The 15,122-nt window shown below is 37.2% G+C and overlaps 1 protein-coding gene across 2 annotated transcripts in view; it reads right to left on the bottom strand.

The window, feature by feature from the left end:
* The window catches only part of GRID1 (glutamate ionotropic receptor delta type subunit 1), a 488,806-nt gene that overhangs the window by 84,688 nt on the left and 388,996 nt on the right, over positions 1-15,122 (bottom strand). For both annotated transcript variants that reach the window (XM_033065524.2, XM_033065523.1), the window contains exons 7-8: positions 10,275-10,436; positions 8,904-9,023 (exon numbers count right to left, since the gene is read on the bottom strand). In XM_033065524.2, coding sequence (XP_032921415.1) covers positions 8,904-9,023; positions 10,275-10,436 — 282 coding nt within the window. The remainder of the gene's footprint in view (positions 1-8,903; positions 9,024-10,274; positions 10,437-15,122) is intronic.

The following is a 15,122-nucleotide window of genomic DNA, read 5'->3' as shown; positions in this document are numbered from 1 at the left end:
CACTCCCAATTATTTTAAAACTGAGGAGAAAAGAAAGAAAAAAGATGCAGCTTCAGATTCTATTCCAGAAGGGAGATGCTTTCTCTGCAAGTTTGAGCCATGACCAGCACTGTTTGCTGTACCTACCCTGAAAGTCACACCTTACACCTGATGCAGAGAAATACTCTTCCCTGTCTGGGTAAATGCCCTGGAAAAGTCCCAATACTGAATGTTCTCCAAACTTAGATTATGACAGAATTTTCCCATCAGAATGGCAAAACAGCAGTAGCAGATTTCTGAATACACAACCACATGGTTTACATATTACACAATAATTATACATTTAATGACCTGGACATCTCTTGATATAACAAAACCACAACCTCCAGGTGCTACTGAAATGTAAATAGCTACAATGGCCTTGCAGTTTGGTATTGAACAGCATCTTGAGAGCATGAGCTCAGTTTAGATTCAACACAGCTCAGACAGCAATCTTGCAAAGCAAACTTGGGCCTTACTGTATTATTAATCTTATGGTAGAATAAATTGCACATAAAGCTTTAAGAAAATTATAGAAGTGCCAGAACTACTCAAACTGAAATGTTCTCATACAAATAAATATCACTCATGCTCCTAGTTACTAAATATTAGGTTTTTTTCTCCCACGTAGGCAATTGCTGATTGTTGTACTTGTCTAGGACTACTTTCTGGTAAGGCTGCAGGAACCACTCACCTCTCTGGCCAACCACAGTATTTGGAAAGCTTTAGACTGCTTTGTAAAAGTACACCTGTTTTTGAATTTTGCCAACCTCATGTGTACCTAGATAATATTCCTTAGTTAAAAACAGCCCAGACAAATGCCCAATAACTGGTATGAGCCAGATACCACCCCTAAATTTTGCTATTTCACCTACTTTAAAACATACCCACTTCTCTTGGAGCACTGTAACAAAATATTACCAATAAAACTTGGAAAATGTAAGGCTTTACAATGAACAGTGCAGGGAGATATTTTGGGCAACCTGCTGAAACCAGCAATTCCCTCGACAGGTTGGTAAAATCACCAGACCCTTAGCCACCTAACACAAAATGTCATTGCCACTTTCACCCCTAACACAGTATCCCAGCATGCAGGAGAAAGAATTGGACTCCCCATTTTTTTTCCCAAAGTCCTGTGGTGGTGGGAGAAAGGGCAGGAACAGAAGATAGCATAAGAATTTCAGACACAGTGAGAACAAGTGCAAGTGTTGTCCTAAGTAAAGCACATCCTTTGGGACCTTTTGGTGAGATTCCAATTGAGAGGAATTTACTGCCTCTCAATAGGCAAGCAAGCTCTCTTCTCATTCTGCTCAAATTCAGGGCAAGTGACCTTGGCAAGTAAATTAAAAGCAAATAGCTGGTGTCAGATTAAACTATTTTTATGCTGCTTCTTTTCCTAAAAGAAAACCTGTATCAGGTTACCTGCTTTGGTCAATATTGAACAGCAGGATATTTCCCTAACTCCTTCACTATAACAGAGAATCAGACTATTTGTTGTTAATCCTTTACTTCTCATTTCACGTGCTTTCAACAAAGCCCAGTATTCTCAAGATCTTCAGGCCTCATCAGTAAAGTCTGTGGGAGTCTGCAATTTCACTTTTCATAGGAAAGATATGGTTGTGAGTTAAGTAGATGTTTGTGCATCACACTCATTAACATATTAAAAGTACAGACACACTATGGCATGCTCAGAAAGAATATTCCATTGCAGTAATTACGTAAGCCTGTCTTCATTCCAGTAAAATTATGTTGTCTTAAAATGAAAACCAAGTTCTATTACATGTTATCTGCGTACTTTACCAAAATACATAAACTCATCCACTCCTACTGCAACACATATTGTGGTACTGGACCGGTCATCTTTTGGAACTCTTTCCTTGACACAGGGTCACACTGATTATAGATTGTACATATTTTAAGGTAAGACTCAGCGTTTCCCGTGTAGTTTGAGAACAGGGGTCCTCAGTTTAAAGGCAGTTCTGTGAGGAACTGGAACAGCAGCAGGCAATCTCTGCCAAGTACTGTCATTGCAGTGAATTAGCCAATAGAGACAAAGAAGTTTAATCAGAACTCTGATGCCCTTCTGAAAGTATCTTTCCAAAAAGGTAAATTCAGGAATTAGGATTATTCTTTTTTTTTAAGCTTAATGAAATTAAGGAACCAAGTCAAAGCAAGACAGATAGTTCTTGCCACTTGGTAACACAGAAGTTTCTCATGTCCCGCATTTGGACTGATCACAAAGTAATCTTGTCATTAAACTTTCTTTTGAAAACCATGTGAAAGTATTTATTCATATACAGTGATGTAATTTGGCATAAAATGGCAGAAATAAAAACACAAATAGAAGGGGAAATTTAGATAGCTTCTATTTATGTTGTTTATTTTAATAAGGCTAAAGAGAAACCATAAAGTTCTTTCATTTTTCTTAACTGTGATGGAAGCATGACCAAATAGATTAACTACCTATATTTAAAGATCCACTTTTGGACATATTGAATATATCAGAGCAATACACACAGGCAGGCACCAGATTTTAATACCCTGGATTTTAATATTACTGCTGAAATAAATTACTTCATAAATTATGCTTGGCCTACATGTATTTGCAGTTTATCAAATGATACAAGGCAGCAACCATTAGAAGAATTAAATACATTTTTCAAGTACAGCAGAGAAGACTGTGCATGGTCTCCCTCAATATACAGTCCTTGCAACTGCCCCTGACACTGAGACCATGCTGCAAATGAAGAGACATTTGATCTCCTTAGTTTATGTCCTTATAGAAGCCAAGATGACATCTATTTCATCTGACAGTTAAGATAACAGTATTTTGGCATTATTATTATTACTATTTTCTTTCAAAGCAGTTTTGCTAAACAGACATTATACTAAAAAACATTATTCTGACATTCAACAGAAAGTTCTGGAATAGGTAGGAATCATGGATCAAAGATATTTCTCAAGGCAGGAAATTAAAAAAAACAGACTGTTCCTCTTTTCTGGAGTAGAGCGCTTGTTGCCTTTGCTCAAGATTGATACCGTGAAAAAGAAAATTGTAAATAATTTTTGGATTTCGAAAAAGATAAAAATAATTTGGGTAGTTTTTTTCCAAATACTTCTTTTCCTTTTCTTTGTTAAGCTCAGTAAATCTTGACCTGTTGCTGTATGAAAATACATATTTTTTCATAGTGTCCACACTTAAGCACAGATTCTTCATGAGCTGAGCTACAGAAAGGGGTTTTTCTTGTCCTAGAATACCTAGGAGGGAATACCCTCCTAGGATTCATCAGTACATTACAGCAGCTTTGGTGAAAACTCCAGAATTAAAGATGCACCTGTTTTTACAAGGCTGATTTTAGCACTCCTATTATCCCAATTTTATGCACTACAACATATGTGTGAAAAAAGGAGAATGTTATACCTCTGATTCAACATAACCTGGTAGGTATGATATATTATGTGACTTAGAAATTAAAAAGAATTTCTAAGCATACAGGTAGTGGTCCATGCGGCTGTGGAAACTTCTGCAGCACCCTAATTGTCCTGGCCCCACTCTCACCTCAGGTATGTCTGCTTTGTAAAATCTACTCTCAAGCTTCACACTGTGAAAATGTCATATAAACAGTCTTCCAAAGGGGAAGACCAGCACAATCTTATGCTTGGAGAAATTCCAACCCAAATTTGCAAGACATTCCTTTAACTTGGTGTTGACACTGGCACAATTTGCAAATACAAGTAACAGTTTATACACCAGCATAGGTCCCATTGGCAATGCTTTCCAAAAATATAATTTAGAATGTTAAAAGAACCAAACCAACTTTGAAAGAGCTATGTATCACATATCTGCAACAGAAAATATATTTTTAAAATTGTTTACCCATTCTTCAGTGAAAGAATTCAGCTAGAATTTTATAATTAATGTATACACAACATTAAGTATTCTTTAATTAGGAAAAAAAAAAAAAGACCAATTTGCAGAACTTGGGCAAGCAGCGACCCCACTTTATTTCAGGGAAAAAAACAAACCAAAATGCTCAAGGTTATTATGTTTCTTCTATGATTTAAAAATTGATCATAGCCATTTCCTATATGTTAAGCTGTATTTTTCACCATGAATAATTCAACTTACGGAACATGCAAAGAATGCATTTACTTTTATTCCTCATATACATCATGCAAATAAAATCAGAAATAAAATTCAAGGGGTTTATTATTTTGAGTAAAATACTACAGTTGTGTTTCCAGTTTGATACAGTGTGGTTATAGGATGAATCACAATGCTCTTTTTCCAAATTATTCCACCACTCAATCAGCTCAAGCAGAAAGAGAAAGTTTAACCAAAGGTAAATATGAGGAAACTGCATTCTACCGAGAGAGAGGACTATTCACCCTTCCCTTTGCAATGTAACAAAGGGATTTCACTGATCAAAAGTAGACACAAGTTCAGTCTTACACTGTTGCTGAAAGATACCTCGGCCAAACAGGTAAAACTGAAATACTACACCCAAGTGCCTACTTATGAAGTGCTCAAACAGGAGGCAGAAATCTGTTTACAGCTAAAGCCATGGCAATTAAATAATGTATTTTTCCATGTAAGTAAAACTCATTCAATTATGGTAAGAACTACATAATTATTTTGGTGTAAATATCACTTTTAGCAGTATATGATGGGATTCAGCAATATTCTTAGAGATGAAAATACTTGATACTGCAGATGTCTAAAAATACCATTCATTTTTGAAATGAGTAAGAAGCATAGGATTTGTGTTTGTGATAATAATGAGATTGTCTAAAAATAAAAATCCCTACTAAACCATGGTATCAGAATTCAAAAATGTGGTTTCAACAACTGTGAAACATATCACAAAAACTACTTACAGTGATTTCTGCAGTCTGCCTCAGAAGTGCTGTAGGAAACAACTATAACAGTTTACAAAGCTGATGATATTTGAAGAAAATCTAATTTAAAAAAAAACAAAAACATACCAACTGACAGAAATGAATAACCAATCACAAACATTACCATTTTGAACAGAACGCTTCTCATGAAATACAAAATGTGTGCAAATCATTAATTCTGCCTTCATTACAGCCAGCTTGGGAAAGAAATGCAGATTGCTTTAGAAAAAATATGTTCCATGTCATAAAGTAAACTGAATACCCACATCTTTTCACACTTAAAGAAGATCTTCCTGCCAAAGATGAAGATGAAGATTATCATAAAGCTCCTTACAGGCATCATCTAATTTAGCCTAATCACACCCTGTGAGGTGTGTGAGCTGTTACGGTGCTCTCTGCACTCAGGGGCAAATAAGAATAAATAGGTTTACACCTCGAGGGCTCACAGTGATGTGGTGACTTGCTAGGAAAGCCACCCTGGAGCTCCAGCTCCCTTAGTTTTGCCCTCACTGCTGGATTATCCAGCTCTTGGACTGTGTAGAATCCACCCAAATGCAGGAACATAAGAAGTATGAAGCAGCCCAGATGTTCTGAAAGTTCCACCAAGAATTTCATTAATAAGAGCTAACAATACAGACAGTCACTAAGAAGTGAATTAATGTAGTCCTGCCTTCCTTTCCCCTTCTACTTCCATTGGACTGCGAAAGTAGGACATCAGCTTTATTTTTGCTTTTTCCTTTTTGATCTATTCTGTTCCCTTATCACTTTACATCCACTAATTTTTTTTATTTTTTTAAATATATATAGATACTCTGGTTGCTATTTCTGGAGGTGTTTATAGACACTAGGAACATAAATCATAGTGGTAATTGTCAAGTAGTAGACATGCAAGCCTTTTCAGTTTCTCTAGAAATCTGTAACTTTCAAATGCTCCAATAAGCCAAGACATAAATCTCTATTTTAAGTATGAATACATGATACTTTCTAAACTTTTGCATGTACACAGTGAAGAGAAGGCAATGACCTGAGCCCTTTGTAAAACAAGGTGATATACCTTAGGGGACATACCCTGTTCTTTTATGTTTAAACCAAAGAAATTAGAGCATTTTCTGAAGTTTCCCTTCCACTAAAGTACACCTAAAGGAAAAACAAACAGTAACACACAAAATACACAAAAGCCTCTGTGAAGCTTTACCAAAACCACATGGTGTTAGACTTGAGTAAGAAAGGAGAAGACAAAGTGACTTGTGCAATAAAGAATTTCACTGAGCAGTGAAATACAAATATTTAGATGCAATCTTAACTAAATCACAGCTGGTGGAAGGAAAAATGGCCTGTGCAAAGACCAGATCTCAGGACAACTGGAGAGTCAAGATGCCTCTGCAAAATAGCTCAGAAAATTCCTACAGATTTTAGTTACTGACTTGGACAACCTCCCAGATCTCCAAGAAACTTTATAAGGGATGCTGAGTATTAGAAGTCCAATTAGAAGGTTTTGACTGGATTTCCTCTAAGGTTCAACATTCAAATTATAGTATTTTGCCCCAACCTGTCACTGATCCTAAGTGCAAAGATTCCTTGTAGGGTCTGGAACAGGAATGAATAACTACAGATGCTCTCCATACATAAATAAAACCATGCAGAAAGAACTCTGTTTTCTACCCAAAATACATGCCTCCACAGCTACACCTGATCAAAGGCTGAAATGGAAACAACTGACAATAAATCAGAAACTGGTCTCTCACTCAAGCAATATAAATAAGACAAGCATGACTTTTTGAGCCTTTAAAAGCACTTCTAAGTTGTAACATATTTTTGCTGCAATAATAAAAAGTCAGGCCGCCTAAATAATTGAATGCCAATAGTTCCATGGTAATTTTGCTCTAAAAGGTATAATCTCTTCCAAGTTCTCCAAACTTCTATAGCATATTGCTGACTTTTTACTCTCTCTATATATTAGACTGAAAGGATGATTTCCAGAACTTCATTTTAGCTCAGAGCAGTATTCCACAGCCATTAGCTTTTTACCCATTTAGAATTATACTCCCTTTCAATTTCTGGGAACTCTATAGTGTTCTGCATTTAACACCCAAAGAACCTTCATATATTAACCACCTAGCAGCACAACCTCAAAGTAGCACACTAGGGATCAAAAGTAATCAGCAGTATACCAGGTCAGCTATTTTAGTAATTTTCCCATTTAGTAATTTTACCTATTTCTTTGCCTTGTGGTTGCTTTTGAGTGATATTTTAGCTATCTCCACCTCACACCTTTGGATTATGTGTCAATTTGGTCAGTGGGCTGCACATACCAAAGTGAGGGCATTTGTATCTTGTGGTACCATATTTGAAAAGCACATTAGAAAACACCTAATACTGTATACTCACACATCCCAGTTTGCCTCTAAGGCTCAAACCTGTGCTCTGTGGTGTTCATGCCAATCTTACTGGAAGGTAAACATTGAAGCATCAAGCAATTTTGTGACTTAAGCAAAGTCACTTGGGAATTCTGTAACAAAATGGGACCAAACTTAAATGCCCTATGGCATCCATGTGCTAGGGATAACACAGCACTGACAGGATACTCAGGCTTTTCTGGGCTGGCAGCTAGAAACAGTGGGGTAGTCCACAGCATCTCACATGGCACCAGAGCCTTCTGTTTTGCATACTTATACATAAAGTGAGGAGCATACTGCTGTCTGAGAAACAGGACTGATTCCTAAACCAACCTTGTTTTATTAAACAGGTCACACTTTTTCCAAAACTAAGACAATAAAATAATCTTTTATAATTCATACATAGTGTATGAAACTTAAGACTTCCTCATTTTAAATCTTCTAGAAATAAAAGTGGACTGAGAAATAGCCTTTTCTGGTCACCACAATTCAAGAGCCAAACTGAAGTGTTCAGAGGCATACTTTTGGCAACAGAAAATTTTCAATTATATCTCCTGGAACTTTGTGTATTTCAAATACTTGTCTCCCTTCTGTTGAATTTCTAATAGATATTGCACAACTTTGGCTCCATGTCCAGAATCTTTGTGCCAAATTAGACTCTGAAAGAATTTCATGTTTAGCTGATAAAGATGATTATGTAAACACAAGTTCTTTGCTTTCTGTAATTCAGACAAATCAAAGCAAATCACAGAAACCAATGTCCAAATAAGAAATCACATATATTTTAATTATTTGTGAAATCCTCTTTGGTCAGCTCTGTTTAATGTAGTACCCATTGATCATACCACAGTAATATCTGTATTTCAACCATCTGAGCAGTTTAGAAATTATTTATAGCATGGGCTCCAATCAGAACCTCACTGTTTAACAGAGAGTTTCATGTATTTTTGGAGCACCCCCTCTGCCTGAGTGTGTTCCAGGTAACCTTCACAGAACAAGACAATTTATGTCAATAATCCCATGGAACCATTTTAACTTCCTTCTAATCTTTGGCAGTCCTTGTTCCACCACATACCACTGATAGGTCAATCTTTACTTATCATGACAGAGCATCTTTCATTTTGGAAATTATCTTCTCTAGAATTTTTAATTTATTTATCTCAAATCCTTGCAGCAGCCATATTTAAAACATCCTAGTGTGTTTATGTAATTTATATGCTCAGCTAGTTTCCTTAGTAAGACAAGTGCCAATTGTTTTGTATCTTCCATATTTATATTATAGCAACCCTATGTTAATTAACAATAAAATACATAAGCTAAATTGTGCAGTCTTCACTATTATATTCACAAGATGCTTATGGCATTGCATCGTTATTGCACATGAGAAATAACTTGCAGGATTCCTGCCTACCAATATAAACCAGTTTTCAAGATTTAAGTGTGTAATAAATTAGAAAATATTTCTCATAGAGTAAATGTCTTCTGCAGCATAGCACTAATTCATTCTTGAAGAATAACATTTTCTGCTGTGAGGTAGGATGTATATTATTTAGAGGAAAACAAAGAGAGAAGGAAGCAGCATATCCTTACCCTCCGCACGTCTTTGCCGAATGTTTCGCTGTAGCTGGTGCCCAATATTTCAAATTGGACATAGGGGTTGGCTCCATCTTCTCTGAACTCCATAACACCAGTGAGCCCAGTTATATGACCCTAAGGAAGCAAGTTTGAGACATTTCAGAACAGAAGACATTTGCCTTCATGAACACTCTTCTGCATAAAATGTGTGCCGAAAATGCTTTAATCATGTTTACAGTGAATTCAAATGTAGCCATCACATGCTCTTCAGTAGCTCAAACCTGGAACTAGACAAAAGACTTAGTTTTTTAATTTTTTCAGAAAATTACTTTAGCACCAACACACCCAGTATTTATGGCCATCAGGATATAACTGTCCACAGAAACAGACCCCAAAGAAAAAGAGAAGGCCTTAGTGGACTCTGAAACAGCCCTCCCAGTGTAACTGAGGTCAGTGGGCTCAGATCTTGACTTGAGCATTGGCATGAACTCCCAGCCCCAGACAAAGGGCATGCCTGCTGTGCTCCCAAGAGAAGCATGAAGGAAAGATAAAACTGCATCTCTGTGAAGCTATCATGGAGTTTGATTCCAGCTTTGTAGCAAAGAAGTTTGAAGTGTCACCAAAGTTCAAATTAATTTAGCAACAAAAGATGGAATCATTAGGACTTGTCAGAATGATCAAATTGCATCATTTCACTAGAGGAAAATTATTTCATCAATATATATTTGGGAACAGGGGGTTTCTTCTGAACAATTACTAAAGTTAGTACAGTAAATTTAGGGTTTTTCCTGCTATTACTTATGATCAAGTAACTTTTATAGCAGAAGTTGTCAGGTGTCTGCAAAGCCACAGTTCTGTCCGTATTTGAATATTTCAGCATGGTGCAAGACAGTGTAACTGTTAGTGACAGCTTAGTCAAAACAGATACTTTTTCTCTGCTCCGGGCTACAATACACAAATAGATCCTTACCAATGTTCAGCTAACTTACAAATCTATCTGAGCTATAGAAAATAGAACACAAGTCTTAAACCTCATCACTGGTTTGCCCTCCTGTCCCCTCTAAGCTCCTTAAGTTACCTTCTTGCAAAAATGCATGAATCAATTCCCATGACTACTCCTGATCCTACTTCCTCCACAGAAGGCAGCTATGAGAACAACAGAAGTAGCACACACACCACTGGATCCACACTGCACTGTGTGAAACTTGTTTATCATAAATCATTTGCTTGTTTAACAGGTATAGATCGTCCTTGGTCATTGTAGATCACTTGCTTGTAATACATCAAAGAAAAGTTGAACAGAAGTTAAAACCATCTTCAAATGCTCAAGCAGATAGGAAGCAACTCTTCCAATTGCTCACACAATGGTGATTTGTCTTTTCTCACCTTCTTAATAGTCTCTAGCATGGACCTTCCTCCGTTCCAAGGTTTGGTGGATTTCCTCATGCAGTTCAGACTTGCCATGCTGTGCCATTTCCTGTCCTCCAGTTTTCTGTGGAAAGCATTGGCCAGCATGAGCACACTGTCATACAGGTACAGGTTGGAAACCTGCAAACAATAATAAGAATAAGCCTCTTTTTTTTGTGAGCACCTTCCAAAGAAACTATAAAAACCAGCAAAGAAAACAAAAGAAGGAATAAGGAAGAGCTAAAAGCTGGGTATATTTGACATGGTCAACAGTCAAAGCATTTGGGACAAATGCCTGTGCTCATGGGTCGCTCTGTCCGAGGGATTCTGGCACACTGGCATTGCCTGAGCATTACTGCAATGCAGTGCTGTAAAGAGAGATCACACTCCACATAAAATCTCAAACTACAGAGGGAGTACAGCTATCTATCAATGAAAGACAAGGATTGCTACTTTGTCAGTCCTTTCAGCAAGGAGGGAAAGATAGAATGGAATTAAGTTCTTGAGGGTTTTATTCATTTGAGCAACTGGTAATTTCTGGCATAGCAAAATCCAATATACACACAACTCTTCAGAAGGAGGAGAAATCACAGTATTACTTTGGTCTTATTATCTCTTTCCACCAAATATACATGAGACTGGTTATGTGCTACTTTTTCTGGAGCAACTGAATTTAGCCACCTTATTCTTCAATTTACATGAGAGATACAGAAATAAACAATTGGTAACAAAGACTCCAGTAAGAACAGAACAGCACGCTAGCAATGCTGAGCAATGCATTTAATTTTTCAGACCAAGAAATGTCTAGCAATACATTATTAGATCTTTGACAGGCAGTGTTATCCACCTCAAATGGTAAAACTTTTAGCAGTGGAAGTTGGTTGAGACAAATGATTTAAAAAAAATAGATACTCTTCACCTGTTCCCAGAGTTCACATGCACTCTTCAGCAAATGTATGCACAGGGGCTTAGATTTGGTCTTTACTAAACTCAAATCTTCACTTTACATCATTGGTCAGATACAGCTTTTTCTATTAATACAACAGTGACAATCATAATAATAAATAAGAATAAGAATAACATTGCTTCTAGCTGTAGGCTTTGATCATGGTCATCCCTGACTGCCATTTATCTCCTGGATTTTTCTAGTTCACCTTAGAAAGTAATGCTAGAGACCAGGAAAGGGTTGTAGGTGGAAGTTAATTCAGCTGCATACTTCCCATAAATGTCACTTGTTTGGTGTCCCAATAAAAGTGTCACTGTGAAAGCTTAAACATATATTACTGTTGAATCACTGGCTACAAGTAAACTTCTGATGTCTGTAAGATGCTAATCTTCAGAAACAAAATGTTTCATGTTCAATAATCTGGAGTTTGACATAAACTGAAAACCTAAGCACTTTGAAATATCCTCTAGTATAACTAAATCTGAACAAAAGATATATAAGCAAAAATGAACTTTGAAAGAATCAATATACAAAGAGAAAAAGATGTTGCAAATACACACTTATTTAAGTGACCAAGCATAAAAAGGGATCTTAACATGAAAATAATGCAAAACCTATGAGATACTATGAGAAAATCTCTCTCATCTGGCATTGCCATCTTTTACCCCTTCTTTTCTTTTCAGTCTAACTGAACAAGCACTCCACATTGCCTGTATTTGCTATTTCATCCAGTTAAACCTTTCCTTTTTAGAATGTTTTCTGAAGTAGCTATATGCCATACTTCCTCTGGTTTTAAGAAAAGTAGTTAGAGAGTTAATAAGAGTCCCAGCAACCAAGTTTCTCCTGCTCAATTGCATTTCTTTCTCTATTTCTGCAGATATTTCCAAACAACTTTCAAATAAAGTAACCAAGCGGATCCTTATTATTCAATATTATTCAAGAGGGCACTTCTGGGTCAAACAGTTCTTCAAAGAAAAAAAATCAAAACAAACCACAAACCACATCCACTTTCTTAGAAATAGGTTTTACATACATGAGGAAAAATGGCATTTCTTCCTCCTTCCTCCCAACTGAATTTTACACACTCACTTTTAACTGACAATAATTGTCTGTTGCCTTGGAACTCCCACAGATCAGAAATGCTTTGTGTTTTCTCCATTTGGCACTGTTCTTTTGTAGTTCTGGGAAACTGCAGCCTCATTCCCAAAAACAGTGCTTGGTTTGCTAGCAGAGAGCTCTAAGGCAAATATAAGATGCACTTGGGTACACTGTTTTCTGTTTTTCATGTGGTTGGGAAAGACACCATTCTGCACATGTGACTGACAGAGCTTGGGAGAGGATCTCAGCCTGCACAACCTTGTACCCAACTCAAATTACTTCCTGCTGCAGAGCAAAACAGAACAATCCTGTGTTTACCAACCTAATCCTCATAGTTCAGCTAGACCTTTAATGGATTTTGCATCACTATTGTTCCATTAATTCCTATTGAAAGAATGCTACAAACTGGGAGATAGCAAGACAGGGTCTGCACAAGAGGAGTCTCCCACTACATTTGTAGTTATTCTACATCTGGACATCTGTACCAAGGCAGAAGAAAATGCTGCAGAGAATACACCAAGGTACTTTTTACCATGGAAAGAATATTCTGCATGTTCTGTTGTACTATGCATTGGTATTTTGCCACTCTGGTTCTCTTCTGCTGAAAGCCTCATCCCAAATGTGATTAAATAGTGCTTTAAATCAGAAAAATTACTTCCCTCATATAATCATACTCTATTTACTCCAGTAAAAATTACATGCATGCATAACTACATTTTAGTCATTACTCGCTGAAGAGTCAATATCCTATGGAAGAGTAAGTTGCATCTTATTCACACAATCAACACTTCTATTTTAGAACAGAAAACATGCAAGCTGGGAAAAAAACAGCATCAAAATTTCCACAACTAAGGCTGGATCTGTAATACAAAGGAAAAAAAAGACACACACAGTCTGGGCTGATTTCACAGTAAATCTAAGGCTATAGTAATTTTTAAATTTCATTTAAATACAGCAAAATCTCTGATACGTATGAAATAATATTTGCAACATGAGTTTGCGGTAATTTCGAGAATAGTGATGCTGTGAAAAGAAGAAGGATTCAGCAGACATGGCCTGTATGTCCTTGTTACTGCACCTGCACACATATTTTAATATTCAGTGACCTGTCAAATTCTCTGATTATGGACATGACCACTGAAAGGTAACTTTTGAGATATCCGAGGGTTCAGCTGTACTCTGATTGGACCAGTACTGTCAGAAGCATGAAAAAATAGTTAATTTTAAAAACTCATCTTTAAGTAGCATTCAGAACTGGTAGCAAAGCAAGAGACAAGCAAAACAAGGCAACATACTTGGCTGTTTGGGGTTTTCAAAGCTCTGGAGCATTTTTTCATTTCCCTATTTGGATATTCACAAGGGAACAGAGGAAGAAAGAACATATATCTGTCTGAAGAGATTCCCCTTAACAGAATAAAAATTCCTAGACTAGAACAAAGTATTTCATTTTAGTCATGTTTGGAGGAAGTGACAGTAATTTTTAGTTCTTCTTTCTCTCTATTGTTGACAGTGAAAGAGCTGGAGGAACTGAAATGGCTTTTGATCTGCTGTAAGAATGATGGTGACTGCTTCACTAATATGTTAAAGAATATACTCTGTACATGAATAATTTTAGGCATGTTCTGGTTTATCTTCTGGAAATTATTCCAGACTTTATGAAGCTCTTTTTTGCACTGAAGAAATAAATCCACCATAACTAGTTGAGCACAGCAGAAATTTTCAAGAATGGAAATCTATCACAGTATTAAATGTCATTTCACAGAAGTTTCTATGGGAACTTCATGAGATTTTCCAGAATGATTTTACTTTTAAAGTGATGTATGAAGAAAGCTCTTAGCTCCTTCAGAGGGACTAATCACAGACAAGTGCTCTTCTGAGAAGGCCAGCAAGTCACAAAAACTGACCCCAACTCCTGGGCAGAGCCAGGAGTCCAGCCAGAGGACGCTGAAGAGATTAGTTGGAACACAAGCTGACACTGAGATGCCTCTACTTCAAAAACTCATTCCCAAGCTGGGCATCTGTACCCTGCTGCTGCCAAAACTGCTCTATGAGTGGCCACAGCAGTCAGCTCCAAGGATGAAGCAGATGGAAGAGGAGTCAGAGCAAGTGCAGCCTGCCAGAAATGCCTGCTGCCTGAGGAGAGAGATCACAGTGACTGCTATGCACGCCCCAGCATCCCCTGAACCTGAGAGCCAACTTTCAGAGCTCAGGTACTGCCCAGTGCAGTTGCACATTTGTGTGTCTAATGATAGAGTGTGTCTGAGCAGGATCAGCAAAGATTGATGGTTTATTTACAGCATAATGGTGAGCTAACAAGAATATTGTTAGAGCAGAGGGACTGAAAATTTGACCTGCTTCATTTTCTTAAATATGTTTCAAAAAATGACAGAATTTGTTGGGTTGGAAGGGACCTTTAAGATCATCTGATTTCAACCGCCCTGCTGTGGGCAGAAATGCCATTCATTAGATCAGGTTGCTCAAAGCCCTGTCCATCCTGTCCTTGGACATTGCCAAGGATTGGGTATTCAAAATTTGTGACTGGAGCTCTTGCAGTGAGGACTGAGGCAAATAAACCATTGAGCATCTCAGCCTTCTCCTTAGCCTGAGTAACCAAGTCTCCTATTTCCTTTCAGAGAGGGTTCATATTCTTCCTCATTTTCCTTTTATCACCAACTGTACATATAGAAGATTTTGGGTTTTCCCTTGACATTTATGGCCAGACTTAATTCTATCAGGGCTTTAGTTTTCCAAACCTGATCCCTGACTGCTGAGACAATTTCTCA

Source organism: Catharus ustulatus, chromosome 8 (assembly GCF_009819885.2).
Source record: "Catharus ustulatus isolate bCatUst1 chromosome 8, bCatUst1.pri.v2, whole genome shotgun sequence".
NCBI lineage: Eukaryota > Metazoa > Chordata > Aves > Passeriformes > Turdidae > Catharus > Catharus ustulatus.
This window is presented reverse-complemented; position numbering and strand designations above follow the sequence as displayed.